Genomic DNA, 25,700 nt, shown 5'->3' with positions numbered 1-25,700 from the left:
GAGAAGGAACCAGAGACTACAGGTCTAATCAATTACAGGGAAAAACCAACAGTGTGAGGGTTGGTGGGCACTTTTGCTCCCTTAATAACTTTCTTCTTTTCTAGGGATACTACTGTTGTCTCACACCTTGTGGTTCAGAAGAGAAATAACTGTAATCAATGTAGGGCAGTGGATACCCCAGGATCTGGGAAAGCCTGGTTCAAATTCCCGTTCCTGCCGTGGACGTTTGCTGGGTGACTGTGGGCCAGTCACTCTCTCTCTCTCTCAGCCTAACCTACCTCACAAGGTTTTTGTGAGAATAAAAAGGAGGCACACAGAACAATGTATACCACCCTGCAGGCCCGTAGCTAGGTTTGTTTTTAATTCAGGGGGGGCTTTAGATAAGTCGGGGGCACCTACCCACACGCCCCTGCACTCCCCCCTAAGTGAGCAACCCTGCTCCCGGTGAGCTGCTCCTCCCCCATAAGACCATACCAGAGATCCCTCCTTTGGGACGGGGTTCAAAGTAGCAGCCCCGCTGGACCCAGGGACTGGTGGGACATGTCCAGCTGGCAAAGGGAAGAAGTACTTGTTTGGACCCCTGGCTTGTGCACAAAGGAGAGATGCTGGGGGAGGGGGCTGCCGCAGCGGGTGAGGGGAGGCAGCCCAGCACTTACCCAACAGGGAAGGAAATGCACTTCCCCTCCCCCCAGGTCTGGTCTGTGCCGCCTGCTGGGGGGAGGCTCTGCAGCAGCCACTGCCCGAGGGAGCAGGGTGCAAGCGCAATGCTAGGCAGTGCTCAGCACTGTAAGGCTAGCAGTTTGGAGTGCATTGTCCCGGGCTGCATTTTGCAGAGAAATGGCTGAGTTTGGGGAGCCAGTGATTTCAGCTGGGCAGCAACATCTTGCCTAGTCACTGTGCCCCCTGCAAACATGAGTAAGGGAGTTCTGCCGCTGCTTTTCCTGGAAGCTGGAGCAGTGGTGGAGCATTTCCCCTCCTCCAACCTGCTCGTCCCCGCCTTGGAAGCCACCTTGGTGGACTTCTCTAGCAGTCCTGAAGGAGGCGTCATGCGGCTGGTGCGCACCGTGATCCCCATCCCAAAGTACAGAGGTTGAGGACTGGGGGGGGGGGCGGGGGTGGGGAAAGGGTAAGAAGCCTCATTCCAAAGGAATTTTTTTGCAGCAGGGTGGCCAACTTCTTCCACTGGTCTCCACTGGTGCCATTCTTGCGGGAGCCCAAGGGCACACCTCCCACCCGCCTGGTCTGTGCTGCCCACTGGGGGGCTCTGCAGCCACAGCCTGAGGAATGGGGCACAAGCATGACACTTGGGGCACTGACCCCACAGCCGCTGCCTCCGCTGCCACCACTCTTGCAGGCCATGGGAACTGGCAAGGCCAAGGCTGCATCTTCACAGCTGCGGGCGACCCAGCCATGGGCCGGAGGGAAGGAGGTGGGGGCAGGCGGGCTGGAGGTGAAAGAAGCAGCTGAGGAGGTGCAAAGCGGCTTGGTCATGATGGAGGCTGACCGCTGTGGCTCTGCGAGAGAGCCAGACTCTTCAATGTTTTTTTAAAAAGTCGGGAGGCCTGGGCAGTAAATTGGGGGGCCCAGCCCCGAGACGCCCCACTGTAGCAATGGGCCTGCTACCCTGACACTTTATTATTTTCAATTTATATCCCACTTTGCTGGGAACCAGTTCAAGGCGGCGAACAACATTAGAAGCAATAAAACAGTCAATATATTAAAATACAATAAAATATACATAAACAACTACCTAACATAAAATCTAACAGCAATAGTGCAGATGATGGTGGCATCAATATACAGTCCCCTCAAGGGAGGCAGTATTCACTGGTGTTTTATATGGGCCACAGCGTGTTCCGGTGGCACATTCATCAGTGGCGGCTCCTAATCAAAGGCCTGGTGGAAGAGCTCTGTTTTACAGGCCCTGCAGAACTGTAAAAGGTCCTGCAGGGCCCTGATGTTATCTGGGAGCTCATTCCACCAGTGTGGAGCTGCCACTGAAAAGGCCCTGGCTCTAGTAGCGGCCAACCTGGCGTATCTCGGGCCAGGGAGAGCCAGACGACTCTGTGTCCCTGACCTCAGTGCTCTCTGGGGCACATGTGGGGAAAGGCGGTCCCTCAAGTAGGCAGGCCCCTGACCATATAGGGCTTTAAAGGTCAAAACCAGCACCTTGAAACGAATCCGGTAAGCTATTGGCAGCCAGTGCAATGCCTTCAACACAGGCTGGATGTGGTCTCGTATAGAGAGACCCATCAACAGCCTGGCCGCCATATTTTGCACTAGCTGCAGCAGCTTCCGGATCTGAGATAAGGGCAACCCCAAGTAGAGAGCATTGCAGTAGTCTAATCTCAAGGTGACCATAGCATGAATCACTGTTGCCAAGTCATTGCGTTCGAGGAAGGGAACCAACTGCCTAATCAGCCGCAGATGGTAAAAGGCTGCCTTGGCAGTGGCTGCTACCTGAGCCTCTATTGTTAAGGCGGCATCCAGGAGCACTCCCAAACTCCTAACCCTCGGCACTGGCACCAACGGCGCCCCATCGAAGGTCGGGAGTGGGATCCCCCCCCCCGATCCGCTTCGACTCAGGCACAGGACCTCCGTCTTCGTTGGATTCAGTTTCAATCGGCTCAGTCTAAGCCAGCCCACCACGTCACAAAGCGCCCACTCCAGGTCATCTGGGGTAGAGTTGGACTGACCGCCCAACGACAGATATGCTTTGGAGAAAGGATGGGATACAAATCTACTCAATAAATAAGTTCTGCTAAATTGGCCTCTCAGCTCCCCAGAACATATAACATATGACAACACAAAAGACGGGGGGGTTCTACTGCAATAGGGACACCAAGCTGTGTGACCGCCATACTGCTAAGTAAAGAATGAAAAAGAAATCAGAGTTCCCAAGCCATGAAGCTCCCCCCCCCCCCCCGGGACATATGAAACTATGTGGGGGGAAATATTTTCTGAGGCTAGGGTTTCAGTCTAGGTCATTTCTAATAGCTATAGGCCTCATTAAAAAACTTCAAGGCAGTTTACAGCATTACTACATATACAGTGTAATGTAAAAACAACTCACTATGAAATGCACTAAAGCCACCATTAAATAAGTAGTTGAAATACTTATATAAATAATCAGCAATTTATCAGCAGCAATTAAAACTAACTAAAAACAGCAGGTGCCCAGCTGATTATAAAGATGTCAACAAGGCAGCCATATAAAATCCATCTTAATACTACAGAGGCTGCAAATTGCCGATGTGACCATACTGGTCAACAGAGTCATTTGGAACAGTAGTAAATAGATTATCCTTCCAGAAAACAACCACACGAGACAAAGAAAGATCAGATGCAGAGAGATGGGGCTGTGGAATAAACAGGATGAGCCTGGTATGAGCGTCAGAAATGGACGAGGTAACTCATAGTTCATTTGTTTTGAAGATGGGCTTATGGATTTCCCAGCCCCTTTTCTAGCTACGTGGCAAGAACCTGGATTTTCTTTCTCAAGAACGGCACAGTCTCTTGAGGGGGGGGCAGAAGGAAAGAGTTGGCCACAATTCATGGCCCATGGTTCCTGTTTGGCTCCAGAGGCTGAACTGGAGATATTTTATAGCTAGCTCATAACAGTTACATTCTCCAGCTTGTCCATGAGCCTCAGCCTGGCATGGAGAAAAGCCATTATCACCACAGGCTGGCAGAACCTATAAGGTGTCCCAGTTGAAGTAAAGGGTTCATTGTTTCAGATGGTGTACAGAATCCAAAAGAATCTAACAAAAGACAGGTCAATGTGGAAAAGGAAGAAACCATAAGGATGCCAGTCTCCAGGTGGGACCAGGGGATCCCCTGGAATTACAATTCATCTCCAGACTACAGAGATCAGTTCTCCTGCAGAACATGGATGCTTTGGAGGGTGGACTCTGTGGCATTGTGCCCCACTGATGTCCCCGTCCTTCCCAGGCTCCATCCCCAAATCTTTAGGAGCTTCCCTACCTGAATCTGGCAACCCTACCTCCCCATTCCCCACAGGTGGCCGGGGGGACCTGGCAACTCTAACGCTGGGGTCACATTAGAGCAAGCTTTAAAACTGAACTTCCACCTTTCTCCTGGGCCACAATCCCAAGAATGGAACTATTTGAACGAGCACTTTTGTTCATTTTATTCAGCCTTTGATTGTGCTCAGGCTGTACTTGGCAGTAGTTTATGGCAGAGCTGCTGTTATTCCTGTATTGCAGAGAGAATTCAAACACAGAAGTCCAGGTGGGCTGTCTTCTTGTTCCAATCGTGCCTGCGTGCATGCATGCACAGACAGTGTGGACTTCAGAAAAGGAATAACAGGAAATTCAAAGCACTAAGTGAGGCCATTTAAAAAAGTGACCAATCTTTTGAAAGGAAAAAGGGCTACGCTGAGAACACAACCAGAGTTTCACCTACCATGTTAGCCTAAAAGTATGATTCTTGCTTATGGGGTCAGATCAGATGTACTGGGTTCAAACCATCAGTAGCTCATTCAGCAGCAGGCACTGCTCCTTTCAGCCACCACCAGTAGTCAGCTTCAGGATAGCATGGGCTGCTACAGGCCTCTACAGCTGCAGTTGCACCAGGAAGACTGGATCATCCACTGCTTGTCCTGTGGTAGTCCTCCTCCCCCTCCTCCTCTCCAGCCTCACAGCTTTTCATTTGAGTGTGGTAGTTCTGAGCACGAACGTTTGAATGTAAACTCTCACACCATGCCTTCATACCCCACTAAGACCCTTCTCACAAAGCATCTTTGAGAAACAGGCTTTTCACAAATATTATTTTCATTCACTGCAATCATATTCCTAAGTCTGTGCACTGAAAGCAGAAGCACTGTTATTTTATATGGCCTTTCTAAAGCAGTTTTATTTTAGTCCCATGCAAAAGAAAAACAAACAATTAGGGCTATATAAAACTATAGTGTCTGCCCAAGTATAGCCCTCATCTTTTCCCTGTTCCCTTTTGTTTGCCAGCAAACCATCGTCACGCAGGCAGGGCTATTTTGGGGCAGGAACGCACAGGAACAGAGTTCCAGCTGGCTCCTGAGTTGGCCACGCCCAGCAGGAACCCATTAGCATAATAGGCCACACCCAACATCAGAAACTCATTAGGATTGGCTACATAAGGGATGTGTGGCCTAACATGCAAAGGAGTTCCTGCTACAAAAAAAGCTTTGGGTTTTGACAACAAACAAGGTAAACAGAATAAGAAGCAAAAGGTGGGTGTGGCTGGATGACCACACTTCTGGTAACATGGGGGTGTGGCCTAATATGTTAATGAGATGTGATGTCAGGGTGTGGCCTAATATGCTAATGAGTTTCTGCTGTTGGGTGTGGCCTATTATGATAATGATTTCCTGCTGGGCTTTTTCTACAAAAAAAGCCCTGCACACAGGTAATGTTACATTTTTTCCCAAAAAGGTTGCCTATCTCAAAGTCAGACCACTGATCAATCTTGCTCAGTATCGTCTGGTATAGGATATTGTTGTCCTGCACCCCCTTCTGTAATTTTCCTTATAAAAATGTGAAAAAATGATTTCCTCTTCATTGCATCTGAAGCTCATGAAAGCTCATGCTGGAATAAATGTCTTTAAGATGCCAACAGACTTTGGTTTTATTGTGCTACAATAGACTAATATGGCTGTCCTTCAAGCGATATCTAGCCATTTTAGCATTCTCCGATGGCAGGAGTATAGCTGCATGCAGTTGCTAAGGGCTTGTTTGTTGTTACATTTGGCAGGTCTCCATGGTGCACCTTTATAATGGGCACTTGAACCTTATGCAACAGCTTCTGCTCTAACTAACTAGCATTAAGCAACAGCAACTCGAGGAAAAACAAATCCTGAACAATCACCATGTCAGTATTTTTTATTCACAAGCCTAAGCTGTGTGTGTGGGGGGGTGTAGGATTGCCAGGTCCCCCCTGGCCACCAGCAGGACTGGGGGGGGCGGTAGTATTGCCAGCCAGGCTGGGAAACTCCTGGAGATTTGGGAATGGAGCCTGAGGAGGCGAGGGACTTCAGTGGGGGTACAATGCCAATAGAGTCCACCCTCCAAAGCATCCATTTTCACCAGGGGAACTGATCGCTGTAGTCTGGCGATGAGCCGTAATTCTGGGGGATCTCCAGGTCCCATTTCGAGGCTGGCATCCCTAGAGGAGGGAGTTTTCAATGGCAATTAGCTTTTTCTTTTCTCCATTAGTACAGGCAAAAGATGAAAACAGTTAAAAGCAAGTTCTCACTGTTCTGTGGACTGCCTCTCAGGGTCAGCAGTTTGAGGCTGCCATTTAGAGATGACCATTTACATCTCAAACAAGACTCTGGCCTACCAACAGCGTTTCTAACACTACAGACTACATTTGAATTGGTTGCTTGAAGAAAAGGATCATGCATTACAAATGGGTCGCAATAATGAAATGGTATTTTGACACTAGAATAAAACTGAGATATTCTTCCATTAATATATAGCTGTTTCCTAAAACTTCGATCCCTCCAGTATCTGCTTCAAGACATAAGCATTTAATGTTTCCCCTGAAGATTCTAAGCCACCTTTATCCTGAAGCATAAACAGTTGCAATCATACCACAGTTTGAATCATATAACCCTGTAAAGAGTTCCCTCCTCCCCTTCCTTTGCTGAGAAGCTGAAGACTGAGCTGGCTCCACCCCACCCCCCCAGCTCTCCCTCTTTCTGCTTCCTCAGCTACCACCATCCAAGCTGTGTCCTTTATTTCTTTGCCTGTAGCTTGAGCAACAGGTAGGGGATAACAGCATTAGAACAAATTTAGAGTCCAGCGGCACCTTTAAGCCCAACAAAGGTTTATTCAAGGTATGAGCTTTCATGTGCATGCACACTTCTTCAGATACAATGGAATGGGAGGTAAGGGTCAAACTTATAGATGGGTTGAACAGCAAATTAACATGTAACATGCTGAAGATGTTTTAAGATATGCAAAAACAGAATTAAATAAGCTAAGGTTATAAGGTCAACCATTGTAAAGCACTAAATATGTCAAAATAAACCCAAGACTCTTCATTCACTCCCAGATACGGATCCCAAGTCCCCCCGGGGGGTGGGGAAACCCCCGCCCCAGAGGCCCGTTCCCCGGCGGTGCCGGATCGGGCCCCGGGGGGAACTCCATCCCAACGTCCGCGTCACCCGGACGTGACGCGGGCACGCCGGGCGTGGGGCCACGGCCATACAAGGGAAAACTCTATGGTTTTCCCTTGTATGGCCGTGGCCCCACCCCCAGTGTGCCTGGTGTCCTCCCGTCACTTCCGGGTGATGTGCGTAGGGCTGCCAAATCCCCCCGGGGGGCGGAAATCCCCCTGCCCCAGAGGCCCGTTCCCCGAAGCCAGGGAATCGGGCCCCGGGGGGAACCCCGCCCCAGCGTGCACATCACAGGGAAGTGACAGGATGCCGGGCACATTGGGGGTGGGGCAATGGCCATACAAGGGAAAACTCTATGGTTTTCCCGTGTATGGTCGTGGCCCTGCCCCCAGCGTGCCCGGCGTCATGACGTCACTTCCCTGTGACGTGCATGCGGTGTGCACACGCGCACCGGAAGCCGCGCAGGAGTCCCCCGCCGGCAAGGTAGGTACCATTTGGCAACCCTAGACATGCGTGTGGTGCGCGCGTGCGCGCACAAGACGCTAGCCAGGAGCTCCCCGCTCCCGACGAAGATACACTTGGCAACCCTACTCCCAGAGCAGTGGAGGTCACTTAACAGCTTTTTTACTTTCTCTTTCGAAGTTTGAACCTTACCTCCCATTCCAGTGTATTTGAAAAAGTGTGCATGCACACGAAAGCTCATACCTTGAATAAAACTTTGTTAGTCTTAAAGGTGCCACTAGACTCTAAATTTGTTCTACTGCTTCAAACCAACATGGCTGACTACCGGGACAAGAACACATGTGTCTGCTTCACACACCCCTCCTCCTTAGTCAGCTGTCTGTGGCCAGTCAGGAGTTTTGGTCTACTGCATAGATAAGCAGCCAGGTGCCCTAGCTGAGATTCTTTGACCACAAATTAAATCTTTAAAAAGAAAAGATCTTTATTTACCAAAATACAATCTCAAGTCATTACAGCACAAGGGCATTGGAAAACTGTATCAAAACACTACAGGATGTTAACAGAGCTAAAATATTTATATATGAGGCTAAGTTGCACTTCAAGCATTCCCTTCCCTGGAATGGACACAAGCCCACTATAGCCTTGACAAATAGAGGCTGGTCAAGACAGACTTCACTCCATTGGTCTGTGCTCCCTGGACCGTGGCTTGTGTGCTTTTGACATGGTGTCCAGATCTTTAAATCCTTCCTGTCTCAGCTCAGCTGGGAAGTTTTCACTTTGACCTATCATAAATTTCAATACCTATCTCCAATCAGATCAAAGTGCACATCCCAAAACCATTATGGTCCAACTCAGGATATCCAAATAGCCATCTATCTTGCCCCTTCCTGGAAGGTACACATGAAGAAAACGTAACATGTCATTTGGCCTTCTGCTACTATCAATGTTCCATATCTCTTGGAGCATACTTGGCATATGTTCAGTTATTGTTGCCACTTAGTGACCTATAGATTCAAGTGGGTAGCAGTGTTAGTCTGAAACAATAGAACAAACTGGACTCAAACTCTGACCTAGTGGCCTAGTTAGTAATTGCTGGGGGTTATAACTGGGCATGTCTTGGAGGGGCGGAGTTGGTTGTTCCTGTTTCCAGGTTATTCTGAGATGCGGGCCTGGCTGCGACCTTATGATGAATCTCACCAATAGATATAGTCATACCCACTTTGCTTGGCTGATTCAGACTGCCAACTAGGCTTGCCAAGTCCCCCCAGGGGGCGGGGACACCCCCGCCCCAGAGGCTCGTTCCCCGCCAGAGGTGGATCGGGTCCCGGGGGGGACTCCACCCCAACGTGCACGTCACCCGGAAGTGACGCGGGCACACCAGGGGCGGGGCCACGGTCATCTGAGGGAAAACTCTATGGTTTTCCCTTGGATGGTCGTGACCCCACCCCCAGCGTACCCGGCATGCCCGCATCACTTCCGGGCTACATGGATGCGGCGCATGTGCACTTTGCGTGTGCGCGCATGCTCCAGCTGCCAGCCGCGAGTCCTCCGCTGTGGCTGAATTCACACTTGGCAACCCTACTGCCTACGTTACACTCTGTTCTCAACAGAACATGGGGGGGCAGGCCCATAGCTACAAGAGCTATATGTGGGCAATACCACTTTCCTGTTTCCGCTCTCTGAATTCCCATCTTTTATTTATTTAAAAAATAGATTTAAATTATTTTAAAAATTCAAATCTCTCAACTGCACACTGCATTCCGTCAGCACTTTCAAATTAAATATAATTGCAAATACCACCAAAATGCCCACATTTATGCCAGACTAAGCTCCTAAAGTAAAAACAAACAAACATATATACGTTTTATCCCAAAGCCAGAATGTACAGGATTTTAGACTGAATATTTAAACCCTCTGATTAAGTACCTAATTTTTCCATTTCAGCTTAAAGAGAAGTAACATCCTTCAATGCTTTGCCTACTTGGACCTTTGTGCCCTAACCGAGCTAGCAATCTGAAGGGCAATTTGTTGACCATAACCCCTAAAATTGGAACATAGTCAGCTCAGGCAATATGCTGCAGAAGGGAGCAAAGCACACGCTCTGGGGAAAGCCCATCATTTCCTGCCAAGTGTAAATAATAATCTATTTCTTAATTAAGCCTTCACCAGTAGCCATTAAAAAAACTCACAAAAAAGCTATGCCTAAGAGACCACAAGCAGTAAAGCCTATTCCACACTATTTTCATATTATACCTACAAGCTTCTGATTCCAATTGCCCAGTACTTCTGTTCTCTGGGAGTTCTATAGGGCTTTAAGGATCAATACCAACACTCTGAATTGGGCCCAGAAGCAAAATAGGAGCCAGTATAGTTGGAACAAGACTGGAGTGATATGGTCCCTCCAGTCAACATTTTCACTGTAGCATTCTGTACCAACTGTAGCTTCCGAATAGCCTTCAAGGGCAGCAGCATATAGAGTGTATTACAATAATCCAATGTAGATATTACCAGGGAATGCACCACAATGGCAAGATCTTTTCTGTCTAGGAAGGGCAACAGCTGGCTCATCAGCCAAATTTCTGGCCACCACTGCCACCTGTTCATCCAACAGAAGGCCTGGGTCCAGGAGCACCCCCAAGCTACAAACCTGCTCCTTTAAGGGGAGTACAACCCCATCCAGAACAGGGGATAACCCATTTCCTAGGTTAGACTTTCCTCCCATCAGTAGCACCTCTGTTTTATTGGACTAAGTTTCAGCTTGTTAGCTAGTCCTCAGCCATTCCAAAACAGCCTCTGGGCACCTGTTCACAGCTTCCACAGGCTCCTTGAGATTTGCTGGAAACACGATAGAGCTCAGTGTTATCTGTGTATTGGTGGCAACACAACTCATATCTCCAGTGGACCTCTCCCAGGACCTTTACATAGATGTTGAAAAGCATAGGGGACAAGACAGAACCTGGCAGAACCCCATAAGCCAGAGGCCAAGGGGTGCAGCAGCGGTCCCCCAGCACCATAATGAAAACCACCTTTGTGGTGGGACCAAACCCACTTTCCAGTTCCCAACAGGGTCCCACTCCCCTTGTCCATTTCCCATAGGGTTGCCAAGTGGCCCTTATCTTGCCGGCGGGGGACTCCTGTGTGGATCCCGGCGCGCACGCCGCATGCACGTCACAGGGAAGTGACATCATGACGCCGGACACGCTGGGGGCGGGGCCACGACCATACAAGGGAAAACCATAGAGTTTTCCCTTGTATGGCCGTGGCCCCGCCCCCAGCGTGCCCGGCGTCATAACGTCACTTCCCTGTGATGTGCACGCTGTGGTGGGGTTCCCCCCGGGCCCCGATTCCCCGGTGTCGGGGAACGGGCCTCTGGGGTGGGGGGTTTTCTGCCTCCTGGGGGGACTTGGCAGCCCTAATTTCCCAGTGCAGGTCATCCACCAGGGTGACCAAGGCCATTGCAGTCCCATGACCAGGCCTGAAACCAGATTGGAACAGATCCAAACCAATTCATTTAAGAATCCCTGAAGTTACCCAGCCACCACTCAGTCAATCCCTTTGCTCAAGAATGGTACATTTGAGACTGGCTTGGTGGCAACTAGGGAAAATGGTAGAGGTAGCAGAAGGTGGTATGTTTGCCAGGTCCCCTTGTTGCTCTGACAGGGGGGTTTGGTGGGTATTCTGGGGGTGGGCGGGGATGTCAATGTGACATCTCTGATGCAATGATGACACCTGGAAATGATATCATCGCATCAAGGACAATGCACGGGGACGCTCTGGTATTTGGGTGAAACCCAATGGGTTTTTTGTGTTGGAAATATGTGTGTTGCAAGGTCTAAAATTCAGTCATTATAGGGTTAATGTGTGCTATTGTTTAGACTGACCTGGAAGGAAACCTGGCACAGAGAGCAAAAGAAACAAAGCCCTGACTGTTTTCTCACAATCATTGGTTAATGTATTCACGTGATTTCCTTCTAGGGATCAAGAAGAATAAGAATCTCCATTGTTGTAGACCGTGTGGTCAAACTGTAAAGATGTAGTCCTTAGGTGTCTTTGTTGTTTTGTAGATTTCCTGTGAACCCTTCCCTTAGAAATAAAGATTTTTACATAGAAGAAAGTGCCTGCTCTCCAGTGAAGCAAAGATCCATTGCAATCTCTGAATATCTAGCTATTTTTGCTAATTTTTCCAACATTTTGCCCTCAAACCATAGAGGTTGCCCAAATACCACAGCATCCCTGCCTAACATTCTGATGCAATGGTGTCACTTCCAGGTGATGTCATCATGTCAGGGACACTGTGCGATGACATCCCTGTTTCGGGGCGGGGTTTCCCCCATGGGCCAGGTGGTCCGTGGCAGAGAGAATCCCCTGAAACTGGGGGATCCCCCACAGAGACCTGAGGTCTGGCAAGCACAGAAGGAGGGAACTCAGATCTGCAGCAATGAGCATGTGTTAACAGTAGCTTTTGTGTGGCTGGAGGGAGGAGACTGTTCTACACTTTCATGTTTTCATCCCCTTTCCTCTCAGGTTTCAGACATGTTGGCAGATTATTTGTGCATGATCATGATGTGGGGCATTCATGGGTTTAGGGATGTATGTATGAATGAATCACTTCCAGCCTGACTATAAGCATGAAGAAACTGGGAATTTCAAGTCGCCCTGAAGCAAGCCAAGCTGAACAGCCCCTGTGGTGGTACAAGCCAGCAGCACAAGGCCACTCAGTTTAGCAGCAACAACAAAGAACATCAGCTCACTCATTGCTTTCTACTGCAAATTGGTAGCACTGTGGGAGGAAGAAACTGGTGAGCTGATCCCGAAGTGGCCCTTGAAGCACTGGCATAGTCCCTGGGGCTTGGCTTGGCTTCCTCCCGGGCACCGGTGGCCCTTTAGGTCAGTGGGCAACCACAAAATTTCCCAGAAATCTGCCAGTATGCCCCTGCATGTAAGGTTGCAAGTATGGCATATAAATTTCCATGGAAGAAATCCCGGTGGACAAACCTCGAGGTAAAGGTAATCAAAAATTAGTTCCACTGACTTCAACGGGACTTGCTCCAAAGGAAATATAAAAATAAGTAAATCTGCAAACAAAATTTCCAGTCCTGTAACATGCATGTAGAAACTTGTAAAAGCATTTTATTAAACAATTGATTAAGTAATTGTAAAAACAATTGCAAAAATGTATTAAGCAATTGTAAAAAAAATATATTAAACAATCTACTAAAGCTTGTAGCACTTGAGCAACAGCTCTGGCAGAAGCCCATGTTCTGCATGGACTTGTACTCATTACTACTCTGTCTTGATTCTCCTTCTGTATAAAAAAAAGAAATTGGGGCTCACCTCATAGAATAACAATCAAAGACAGGCATATACAGTGTCTAATGCCATATGCAGGACCCAAATACTGCTTAAGTAATGTTTTACATAGGGGGAAAAACTGAACACCTAAACCTTTGTGTTCAACAACTTTAAAAAAACAGCATGGCTGCTTGCCAAGGCATTTCAGAGCTCTGAATACTCTCATTCTTCCCAGTGCATGTGTTTATATCAAAATTCAGAATGTACAGGTCCTCTCATTTACTGCAAGCAAGGAATCAGACACTCAAGAAGGTCTGAGAATATATATGTGACCTGGACACAAAGTATCTACCTCTGGCAACTGGCAGCAAAGGAGAATTCTCATACAATAGCTGTTTGAGAGTTTTGTGAAGGGAATGGGGCCATACCAAAGTGATTCTTGAAACAGAATGAAATGTCCTTCCCAAAGATATCCCCATAGATGAATCTTCACTGGTAATTCATTTACAGCAGCGGACCCCAGATTGAATCTGGATTGTTCCATTTAGAATACAATCGTAAAAAGTGTTACATCCTTCTATGGGCTTAGAAAGCTATAACTGCTTACTGGCAAAATTGATCCTCAGACTCAAAAGCAGAACGTTTACCTGAAAGTGCTTTGCAGACTGACTCTCAGTATCAGAACAAGGGGAAAATCAGTACCAGTACCAGGGGAGGGATTGTGGCTAAGTGACAGAAGATCTGCTTTGCATCCAGATGGTCCTATGCCCAATCTCCGGCATTTCCAATTAAAAGGATCAGGCAACAGGTGATGTGAGAGACCTTGGAGAGCCAGTGCTAGTCTGACCAGACCATACTGACCTTGATGGATCAATGATCTACCTCAGTATAAGGCAGTTTCATGTGTTCAACTCTGTAGGGATTAAGCGAGCCTGCATTATCACCAGCTTCTCCTGCCACACAAATTTCATGCCCTTTTCAATTGGGAATACCATATCTGGCCTGTAATATCAGCCCTTAGTGGCTTTTCTTTGCCCTATTAAGAAGAAGAAGAAGAAGAAGAGATTGGATTTATACCCCGCCCTTCACTTGGAGCGGCTTACAAACTCCTTTCCCTTCCCCTCCCCACAACAGACACCCTGTGAGGTGGGTGGGGCTGAGAGAACTCTGCTCTTTTTCAAGGACAGCTGTGCCAGAGCTTGTGACTGACCCAAGGTCACATCAGCGGGTGCAAGTGGAGGAGTGGGGAATCAAACCCGGTTCTCCCAAATTAGAGTCCGTGCACTTAACCACTACACCAAACTGGCTCTCGCCAGTTTAGCTATTCATTAACTGCTCATTAGCTATTCAGAGAGGCATAGCACACTGACTATACACATGAGCTGTTACCAAGGAAGGGTTGGATTCAAATTTCACTAATTCCCCCAAACAAACCAGCATTTCTCAACCTCAGTCCCTCCCCCCAAGCGTACAATGCAGAGATAATAATAGTGACTCTATTTACATGATTATTGTAGGAATCACTGAGATAATGTATGGAAAGCACTTTGAATATTTATCAAGGGCAATGAACAGTATATGTCATTATTACTGTTATTGGTATCCCATAATTCAGAAGGAGGATGAATCTTCTGGTAATCATTGCTCAGTTTGCAGCTGGAACTGTTCAATATTGAAAACTACAAATGGCTAAGGCAGCATTTTTAGTGGACCAGCTTCTGAAGATTAAAAAACACAAGTTTTCAAATTATGCAGAATTCTTCATCAGGTTGCCTTGTTGCTTAATGTGTAAATGTTGATTGAACAATTATTCATTGTTTTTATATTTAAAATTGCATAAACTACAAAACTGGCTATGACATACCCCAGTGGTGTATTTAACACGAATGATAACCCTTTCCAACTGAACATAGCCTAATAAAAGATATAACTTTGTTTTCCTTCTTCTCTGGGGCCCCTGTACAAGTTACATGTACCAGAGGTTGGTTGAATACCAGGAGCTGTGAATATAGTTGCCACACTTCACATTTCCCTGCACTTGGTAGTTTCCTGCTTTCTGACTTCAGTTTCCACACAGAATGAGGTTCTGTTCACATATGGAATAGTCAGTGAGCTACTTCTGTTTGTAGTCAGTTCTCTGCATGAGGCCTCTGAATTGAAGGCGTCCCATTTAATTTTCAAAGCTGGCAAGGCTAGCTTAAGGTGGAATAGACACCATTTGAACTGCATTGCACACTGCTCCCAGTGTATCTGTGACCTCAGGGCAGCAGAGCAGGGCCTGGCACTGTGACAATCTAAGCTTTATTCCTCTCTGTAAATCTGTGCTCCACTGGAGACGTGTATGTATAGAGGACAAGCAAACATCTACCACCATCCCTCCTCCAAACACAGCCAGAGGCACTGAGAAGGAAAAGGTAAAATTAAAGACTAAAAATATCACAGAGTTTTATATTTTTGAAAGCCACTGAAAGAAGTGAGTTTCTGAAGTTAGCGGGGAAAAGCTGGTACCTGTTAGGCTGACTGAGAATAAGCTGGCAGATCAGTGCTCTAGGCCCACTGTACCATAAACCATTTCGTAAAGATATTTTTCCAGAGCGCCTCTTGGCCAGACTGAAAAGCATTCACAATACATAAACACTATCCATCTCAGCACTTTTTGAAAGAGAAGTGGCATGAACCTGTCTATGCACAGTACTCAGTTGTTGTTTAGAACTAATCAGGACAACACAACGTTTAGTGATTGCTACAGGGGAAGATGAACTTACAAGGACACTCAAGAGGGTTTTCAGAGTCCACAAAAGATACCCGTATTTTTCTAAGATTTAACATAAAAGTTAACATAATAAGTAAACCTAAAACCAATACCCTGATGAACACCTAGAATGTGCTCAGTAAAACTTAAAATAACATTGTCAGTTTGTGCATAGATTGTGCAAAGATAAATGGCTTTGGAAAGAGTAGAAGATAGCAGCCTACAAAAATAACTTATGAGCCCACTCCTTACCCATGCCAATGTTAGTAATTTCAGGTATACATAGCCCGGGGAGGAAATACCAGTGCTTGTCCCATTTACAAAAACTTTCCCGGAGATGATTTATACTTATCACAGGTCCCGTTCACACGCGGCGATTTGGTCCAGGAGCGGGCCAGTTCGGGGCCGGGTCAAACCGGCGCGATCACACCACCACATCTGGGAAGCGTCCTGCTTCTGCACCCGAACTGGCCCAAACCCGGGAAGAACCGCCGCAAAATGAACCACCTACCTTGGGTGGTTCAAATGGACGCGGCGCGGCAAGCAGGCGTTTGATCGCGCCGCGTCCTTTGCGCCGGCACAACCCCGGGCCGGAGCCGAACTGCGCATGCTCGGACATGCGCAGTTCGGCCGGCCCCCGGTTAGGGCGTGTTTTCTCCCCGGCGTTTGATCGCGCCGGGGAGAAAAGGCGGCGCGGCCGGGGGATCCGTGTGATCCCGCCGCGCCGTGTCAACGTTGGCGCGTCTTTTAAAAGCCACGCCTTCAAGCGCCTTTTCCCCTGCCGTGTGGCAGGGGCCACAGGTGACCAGGAAACTGCACCTGGGGGAAATGGAACTAAAGCCTCTGTTAGCATTATTATAGTTCTCAGTCTTAGATATCAAATGTGACTTCTCTGAATTTTTATGAACATGTTCAGGAATATGCCTTTCTCTGAAATAGTCCTAGCTGAAAAATCCCTGTCCCTTCACATGAAGGATAGGTTAGGAGAACATCCCTGTATCCAAAGGATTACTAATGGGTTGCTCTGAACATTCTAAAGTGTTATATATGTTAAATATTGTTAAGTCTAGGGAATCCTCTATACATGCATTCTACACTGATGGGATATCTATAGCACCAATTCTCTGCTGCAACAGGGGGGGAAACTGAATTATTTTCATTTGTATATGCAGCGTGAGCTTTTTTCAACCCACTTTTCAACAAAGGGATTATCTACTTTGCTACTGTAAAATATTAGTAAATTAGCAGGAAGCTGCTGCTTTTAATAGATGGTATAATTCTCAAAATCTAAGCAAGTGATCTCTGATCACAGTTGTGTTAATTCATCAACTATATAAATGTAAAGTATAAATGTGAAGCCATGATGATCACGTATGACATTCTTTCTACATGAAAATAACCTCCAGATATGTGGGTTTCTGCTGCCTTGCCATACCACACTCCTCAAGACCATTCCCCCCTTCTGAACACAGTAGAATTACTTGATCAGAAGCAAAGCTCACTTTTTGCCCAGCAGCAGCAACACCAGACACTGAAGCCAGAGTAGAATCCATGCCTCAGCTCACAAACTTGAGAGCAGTTCCCTAAAAACCCACCCAACTAGGCACACATGGATGAGACATGCCATAGTGTATTAAAGCAGCCCCGACAGTTGTGACATAAATGTTCCCTCTAAGCGGTGGAGTGTTGTGTGCAGAAATTCTCTCTCGTGAGCTGCTAGCATTAACTTGTGAGCAAGCCTAAAAATTACTTTTTAGAGGATTAACCATAACCTTATAAAAATCTCAGAAAGAATTCTTTTAAACTATTTTCTTTTAAATTATATATTAAGAATGATTTAAACATTGAAAACAAAATCAAGTTAAATTTCATTACAGATAATAATAAAAGGGCATAATGCCATACAGTCCACCCTCCAGAACTGCCACTTCTTCCTCCCAGGGAACTGACTTCTGTGGTCTGGAGATCAGCTGAAATTCTCAGACATCTCCAGGCCCCGCCTGGAGGTTGGCAAGCCAACTAGCAGCACCAGCACTCCTTTTCATCCACAAGGTTTTCAGCCTGAGCTCTGTGCTTCATGGGCCCCACCTGCTCACTCAGCTAACCCCAAGGACCAATCCTGTCTAGCAAGCTGTATAAAATAAAGTTGCCAACTATCAGGTGAGATCTGGACATCTCCCAGAATTACAACTGATCTCCAGACAACAGAGATCAGTTCCTCTGGAGAAAATGGCTGCTTTAGGAGGGAGAACTCTATGGCAGTTTACCTTGATGAGAGCCCTCCCCAGGCTCCACTCCCAAATCTCTAGGAATTTGGCAATTCTGGTCAAGCCTGCTCCTTCTGCTGTCCCTTGTGCCCTGCTTGTCCTGTGGGACACGAGGTGTTCATTGTCCAAGAAACTTCAGTTTAAAGGTAAAGGTTTCCCTTGCTCGAAAGCCAGTCGAATCCAAGTCTAGGGATGCGGCGCTCATCTCCGTTTCCAAGCCGAAGAGCCAACGCTGTCCGAAGACGTTTCTGTGGTCATGTGGCCAGCATGACTAGATGCCGAGGCGCACGGAATGCTGTTACCTTCCCACCAAAGCGATACCTATTTATCTACTTGCAATGTCTTGTTTTCGAACTGCTAGGTTGGCAGGAGCTGGGACCAGAGACGGGAGCTCACTCCATCATGCAGCACTCGGGTCTTGAACTGCTGAACTACCAACCTTCCGGTATGCAGTTCAGCATCTTAACCACTGAGCCTTTAGCAGCTGCCAAAAGCACTAACGTTTGTATGCCACATTCTTAATTAAAAATCCCCTGCATTAAAGTATGGAGAATAAATGTGTGCAAGTTCCTTTGCCTGATATCTAGTATCATCAAACCGTGCAATTCTTAGATACCCTTTTACCTGTATTTAATTCAAATGCTTTCTATCTTAAAGTAGAGAGCACTTTCTAAATTAAACTACAGATTAATAGAGTAACACTATAAGGTGTCTTTAAATTACACACACTAAAGATAGGATTGCAAATGAATCTTTGACATTATACTGGAAAAGAGTAAACCAGTGTAAATAAAAGTGTGAAAAAGGAAAGGGGTGGAATTTGGTCACACAACTACATTCACTCAAAAATAACGTTTCATTTAAATCAATAGAACTTAATTGAAGATTAATGTCTTTGGGATTACTACTTGGCTGCGAAACATTGAGCTCCAGCAGTGGGAGGGAGGGAAAGGAGAGGTGGAAAGGAAGCAAATAGAAGAAGAAGAGAAGAGATTGGATTTATACCCTGCCCTTCACTACCCAAGGGAGTCTCAGAGCGGCTTACAAACTCCTTTCCCTTCCCTTCCCCTCCCCACAACAGATACCCTGTGAGGTAGGTGGGGCTGAGAGAGCTTTAACAGAAACTGCTCTTTTTCAAGAGCAGCTCTTATCAGAACTACGGCTTGCCCAAGGTCATCCAGCCAGGTGCAAGTGGAGGAGTGGGGAATCAAACCCGGTTCTCCCAGATTAGAGTCCGTGCACTTATCCACTACACCAAACTGGCTCTCAGTAGAGATGGGAAGAGTGAAAGAAAAGAGGGGAAGGCCGCAGCCCCCCCCACAGTGCTGGCAGTGGGAGGCCCACAGAGGAGCCCAGGGCTGCGTTCCCAGCAAAAGGCCATTGGAGGGGAAGGCAGAAGCATGGCCTGGGCCCCCTGGACCTCCTTACCTGAGATTCAAATGCAGAGGAGACATCCCCTTCCAAACTCAGTTGTCCATTCAGCCATTCACTCCCTTGGAGGCAGCAGCAGAGGAGGAGGTGGTGGAGCGAGCTGAAACCACCACCATTTCCTCAGCTTCCACTTCGTCGTCGGCATCCAGAGGAAGGGTCCACTGCCACTGCACCAGGGGCCAAGGCCAAGCTGGAGCTGCCTCAGGCCAAGTCCATCCTGGCCGCAGTGAAGGAAGCGAAGAGCAGCCCGGCTAAGGCTCTTGCCGCTGCATGCAGATCCTGGAAGGCTTCTCCTGGCTAGTGGTTGGCTCCAGGAAGATCTATGTGCGACAGGGAGGTCTCTCCCTCCCTCTCGCATGCAGACTCGGCTGGGAGGCTTCTCCTGGCCAGTGATTCGAACCGTCAACCAACTAGGAGAAGATGGTCCTAGGAGGATGTGTGTGCAGCAGGGGAGGTCTCCCCCCCCCCACATGCAGACCCATCTGGGAGGCTCTGCCCTTGGCCCAGCAGCAGCACTTCCTTGCCCGGGGCCTGCCTCTTTCTCTGCCTCCTGATCAGCCAGCCAGCTGCCCTGCCAAGCCATGTGATCTGTCCGCTGGGCCAAAAAGCTCTGTGCTGAGCCCTAAAATGTTTTGGGGCAGCACAGCTTAGGGGGAACTCTGGATATCACCCTGTCTAGACCAAAGGACAACCCCTCTCTCATTCTCAGGCGCTGACCCACAGCCACTTGAGCTCTTGGAGTCTCACCGGGTCCGGGTCCCTTGTTAAGGTTCCTTTACTTCTAGGTCCCCTTTGTGGATGCACATGGATGTTCAGCAAGCACTCCTGACGCAGCAAATGAAAGAAAATCTCTCTGCATTTATTTACATTGTTCAAATGAAGAAGAGTGTTTGCTAGGCAGAAACCACTCGAAATCACAGGATTAACAGCACAACAGTAATACTTCACTTATGCTGGACAGCACCCTGGGCTCTGAAGCTCCAGCTGCTTACAGGCTCCCCTCGGTAAGGCTATCCAAAAATTCCTCACCTCACCCATAAGCTTAAGGCACAGAGTCCATTCAGACAGAAGCAGTCCTTGACATTCGGGTTGAAGCTCTCTCACGCTTTATTCAGAGCCTTCTCCGACACCCTGCCGTGCCCTCTGACAGCCCTCCTCAAACTCTCCGGTATCTGTCAAGGCCACCAGGTGCCTTTAATTAATGCTTGGCCTGAACAGGCTGCACTGACCTGTGTGAACTTACAGGTTGATATCACTTAAAGGAAGCCTTGACGTTTATAGGTCTTGATCCTTACACACCCACACAGAGCAGTGTGGGGAAAACCACAGAGACAGGTGGACTCAATGGGCAGACCCAAATACTGCATACCCTGGTTTGCGTCCCACATGAAGAGGGCTCTGAAGCAGACCCATTGGGTCCCGGCACACAGACGAGAAGTTTGCCCTATCAGACATAATAATGGGGGATGGAGCCCACATGCTCACCTTTTTTGTCTGGTGATCCCTCACATAAGATCTCCCACCTGCACTCTGGGGCTCATTACCACTGTCTGCTCCAGTACATTCCATACATCTCCACTTCCCCCCATGCAAGCTGTTTGGCTTATCAGATGCTACCAGTGATGTACAGAGAATGTGACCTTTCCCCTCCAATTTGCAAGAGGATACCTGTGACCCTCAGACCACCCTTCAGCCCCTACCTGATGTAGATAGCAGAGGTTAGCTATGAGAAGTGAGTGGGAATACAAATTAATCTGTCAAACCCCAATCAAACAGAGACACAGCCGTAGAGCAGGGGTGTCAAACATGTGGCCTGTGGGCCGGATCAGGCCCTCGGATGGCTCCTATCCAGCCCACAAGGAACTGGCTGTCTCCTGCTTCTTTCTCCAGTTCCGCTGCTGCTGTGTCACAGCTGGCTTTACCAGACTCTCTCAATCACACAGGAGAGATAGACAGATACATAGGCAAGCTTCTGTTCCCTGCTCTGGCTGAAGCTCCTCCCCTCCTCCTAGGGAAGAGAGGGAATGAGCCAGAGCTTGCTTCCAGGCCAGGATGCCTCAATCATACAGGAGACAAAGGCAAGCCTTTCTTCCCCTCCATTGGCTGAGGCTCCTCCCCTTCCTCCTGCTTTGCTTTGCTCAGCTGCCTCAATCTTACAGGAGAAATACAAAGCACCTTTAAGACCAACAAAGTTTTATTCAAGGCATGAGCTTTTTGCCTTGCTACAGAGAGAGAGAGAGTCGTTGGGCTCGTTATGCCTGGGTTCAACTGGGTTCCCCTCCTCTTTTTCACTGTATTCATGCCCTCATGATCCAGTCTTTCTCAGTAGGAAAGCAATGTGAACTATTTAGATGACGAATAACAACAAACCAGTGAGGTGGATTACGCTGTGTGTGTCCAGACCAAGTTCACCCAGCAAATTTCCTTTGTAGACTGGGAATGCCTTCTCATGATCTTCACTAGAACACGAATATATTTATGTACAAAAGCTTGCAATGCCCAGCCATTTCATGTTTTTCCCTGGGTCCTAGGTTCAAAACACTGAGCATGAGATTTCTGCAATGAATGTCAATAAATCAAAAGTAGGTTTGCAGCTTACAGATACACACCTGAACAACATACTCAAGATTGCTACAGCATATTTTGATGAAATAATTCAGAGCAAGAGGTGTCAGTTATCAGAGATTGTTACATAAACAAAATATTGCAAGAGTGCTAGTGTTTTAAGCATGTTTTATTTAAAGTTTGAAAAAATCTTTCATTGTGTTTGTGTCCTTTATAAAGTTTATATCTCTGCTACCTGGCATTACATTTTATGACACACATGGCCTGGCTCAACAAGGTCTCGTTTATATTAGATCCGGCCCTCAACAAATGAGTTCAACACCCCTGCTGTACAGTAATCCACAGCTACTGAACAGCACCAGGAAACCAAGTCAGATGAATGGGGTTGCCAACTCCCTCATTCTAGTAAAGAAGAAGAAGAGATTGGATTTATACCCCACCCTTCACTACCCAAAGGAGTCTCAGAGCGGCTTACAAACTCCTTTCCCTTCCCTTCCCCTCCCCTGTGAGGTAGGTGGGGCTGAGAGAGCTTAACAGAAACTGCTCTTTTTCAAGAGCAGTTCTTATCAGAACTACGGCTTGCCCAAGGTCATCCAGCCAGGTGCAAGTGGCGGAGTGGGGAATCAAACCCAGTTCTCCCAGATTAGAGTCCGCACACTTAGCCACTACACCAAACTGGCTCTCTAAAGATCCTGCTCCTTTGCAAGCTGCACTGATAGATCACAGAGGAACAAGCAGACCTGTCCAAATCACTGCACACCCATGAAAGGGAAAACGGTGCCAGCCAAAACACCATCTGAGTATCTTGTGATGGTGCAGGAGCTGGGCTGGAGCATGAGAGTTAGTAGATCCACCAATGTGCTTTAAGTGTGTAAGCCAGGGTCCAGAGACATATTGTCTCAAGCTATGTGCCCTAGCAGGAGCTGCGGTGGCTCAAGTGGTTAAGACGCTGCACTGCAGGCTGTGGAAGGTCGATAGTTCAGCAGTTCGAGACCCAAGTGTGCCGCATGACGGAATGAGCTCCCGTCTCTAGTTCCAGCTCCTGCCAACCTAGCAGTTTGAAAGCAAGAAATTGCAAGTAGATAAATAGGTACCACTTCGGTGGGAAGGTAACAGCGTTCCATGCGCCTTGGTGTTTAGTCATGCCGGCCACATGACCACGGAAATGTCTTCGGACAGCGCTGGCTCTTCGGCTTTGAAACGGAGATGAGCACCGCAACCCTAGAGTCAGATTCGACTGGCTTTCGAGCAAGGGAACCTTTACTTTACTTTATGTGCCCTAGCATCTGAGCTATGGATGTTATGCCTGGGATGTGCAGAGTATGGCAGGGGGGACACTGTTATGGTCTTCTAAGACGGGTGTGATTAGCCTCCTAAGTTGCACCAATGCTTGGGAGTGGGCAGAAGTTTCCCCCCCTTCTTACAAGGTCTTCTGTGGGAGTGATCTGAGGGCTACACCAATGTTTTTGGTGGCACAATGTTGTACCCGAGGCTTATCTAGGACTGGAGGGGCTTAGGAAGCTACATCCTGCTCCACTCATGACATGCCCTAACGTCACCAGGTGTAATGGTTATACCCGTGGTGTGCCAGCAGGGCTTAGTGCTAACGTATCACCAGATAAGCTGGCAATATAGCTGAACTGCATGAGAAGCCTTTTGGGGGCAGGGCTTAGGACAGGGCTCAGAAAATTGTCTTCTAAGTGCAGTTCTAGTTCTCACTGATGTACCTGTATAGATACTATTAGCTAGTAAAGTGGGCTACAACTGAGATTTGTCTCTGAGTTTCTTCTATTTACAGAAGCAAATACTGTCCTCATGTCAATTAATGCTGCATAGAAGTATCTCTTCTTTTGAATAGTAAACAGGTACAGGATTGGGCAGTGAATCAGCTAGCAAGCTCTATTTCTGGCAGCTGCTATCTCCAGGATGCTGTGAACCCCTGGATATTTCAAAATAGGATATTATATGGGAAAGTACTCTTTTAAGGTCTAAGGCACCCCTGACCATGGCAGCCTGAATTCCAAGGTCCCCGTAGTTTATCTGGGCATATAGCCCTTTGTATACCTGGAAAGATAAGCTGTCCCTTTCACAAAACAAGAGTTCAGCCTCACTGGACAAACTTTTATTAAAAACACTGAAAATTATTTCAGAAAAATTAAACAAAAGAAAGGATTAATTAAGCTGGCTCATTAGTTCTTTATTTGCCTTAGCAAATACTGCTAGGGCTAATGCATGCATAGGTTCCTACAAGGGCCTTCCCCAGTTATGTCAAGAGGGGTGGGTGGGGTCCAATTATGAGAGCAAAAGGGGCACTTGAGTGATACATGCAGAAATGTTTCCCTTTCTAGGGTTTGCCACCCCATTCCAATCCTCAAAGTCCTCAGCCAGCTCCAATACCAGAAGTGAGCCTAGACTGATGAAAAGTGCCTCAAAAAACCAACTGTACAGTGCTAAACCCAGGAAGGTTCAGTTCTAGAACCCTGGGAGGAAACTGGAGGTCTCTGAAGACTCCTTTTGTCCCTCTGAAAGGAAGCATGATCTCCGCTCCCACTACGAAGTCATGAACAATCTCCAGCAAGCACAGTGCTTAAAAGAGATGCCGATTAACCAGGAGCAGAACTACTAGGGCTCAATCAGGCACAGCGACTAGCCTCGGGGAAGATGGGGAAATGAGACCTACTCGATCATGCTGGGCTAAATATAATCCAGGGCTAAACCCCAACGCGTGTCGAATGCCAACACTTTTACTCGGAATCTGTGAAGCCCCAATAGCAAAACACGAGGGTAGCGCCGCTGACCACATCAGTTCTGCAAATACTGCCCCGAGGCAGCGCTTGACCTGTAAATCGGAGAGGCGGCTTCGACACAGGTTCATGATGACCTGGCACGTTTCCTTTTACAAATCCACAAGCGCACTCAGGTTAGGTTCCAAGATCCCAATGCGACCCTGTGAAGGGGAATACGGGGCGCGTCCTGAGGAAAGGCGTCACGTCGACCCAGACACAACAGCGCTCACGCCGGAAACTTTTCAGCCGCCCCTCTAAAGAAAGCCCCTGCGCTTTAAGGAAAAAATTCTTCGTCGATGTGTGAGGTGGAAGCGGGAAGGTAGCAGGCAAGACAGTGGTTTTCGGGGAGGGGAGAGACTGGCTTACCGGGGCCGAAAGGCGGGAACAGCCGAAGCTCCCAGGAAGCAGACCTCAAGAGCCTGGCGCACTACCGCCAAAGGCTGGCGAGCCGGGTGCACTTTCCCTTGTGAGGGCATGCCCCGCGTATGGGGAGTCTGAAGGGTTGAGATGCTGGCGGTCTCCTGCCCCAAGAGGACCCCGCCCTGACCCCATTCTGGAGCGCCTGGATAGGTAACCCCTGTACCTGGTAGCGGCAGGAGAGCTCCCGCGAGGAGGCAGCAAACGGTGGCGAGGCTGAAGAGGGAGCGACGTGTTTCCTCCATGCTGGACCGAGCCCGAACTGGCTAGTAACGGCGAGCGATGGGTCGAAGCAAGTGCTAAAATAGTATCAAGGGCGAGCACCAGGGACCAGAATGGCCTGCGGGTTCTCCAAAAGGTCCACAGAATGAGTCACTCACTGCCACGTGGTTCCTTCACAAACACACACACACGGGACTTGCCTGGGCGTGTCGTCTACGCCTCCCCCACCCCTGTCTCCCACCAGATCGCGAGAGTGCGTCCTTTCTCCTTTAATAGCGCTGCAGGTCTTTCCCGTCTTTTTGGCATGGCGTTGTAACCAGTCTCGGCTATTAACCGAAGTTATTTCTGCTGGGCGAATGTTCATATTTCTCCAGGGAAAGTTATTACTT

The 25,700-nt window shown here is 48.0% G+C and overlaps 1 protein-coding gene across 1 annotated transcript in view; it reads right to left on the bottom strand.

Moving 5' to 3' along the window:
- LOC107107918 (protein EGT2-like) overlaps positions 1–25,441 on the bottom strand; it is a 33,688-nt gene extending 8,247 nt beyond the window's left edge. Inside the window, exon 1 of the mRNA XM_015408285.1 lies at positions 25,256–25,441. Within this exon, the coding sequence (XP_015263771.1) occupies positions 25,256–25,334 (79 nt within the window). The 5' untranslated portion in view covers positions 25,335–25,441. The remainder of the gene's footprint in view (positions 1–25,255) is intronic.
- Between the last annotated feature and the right edge of the window lie 259 nt (positions 25,442–25,700).

This window comes from Gekko japonicus, unplaced genomic scaffold, assembly GCF_001447785.1.
Source record: "Gekko japonicus isolate JY-2015 unplaced genomic scaffold, Gekko_japonicus_V1.1 scaffold258, whole genome shotgun sequence".
Taxonomy (NCBI): domain Eukaryota; kingdom Metazoa; phylum Chordata; class Lepidosauria; order Squamata; family Gekkonidae; genus Gekko; species Gekko japonicus.
The sequence above is the reverse complement of the archived record's forward strand: the minus strand, read 5'-3'. Positions and strand labels throughout refer to the sequence as shown.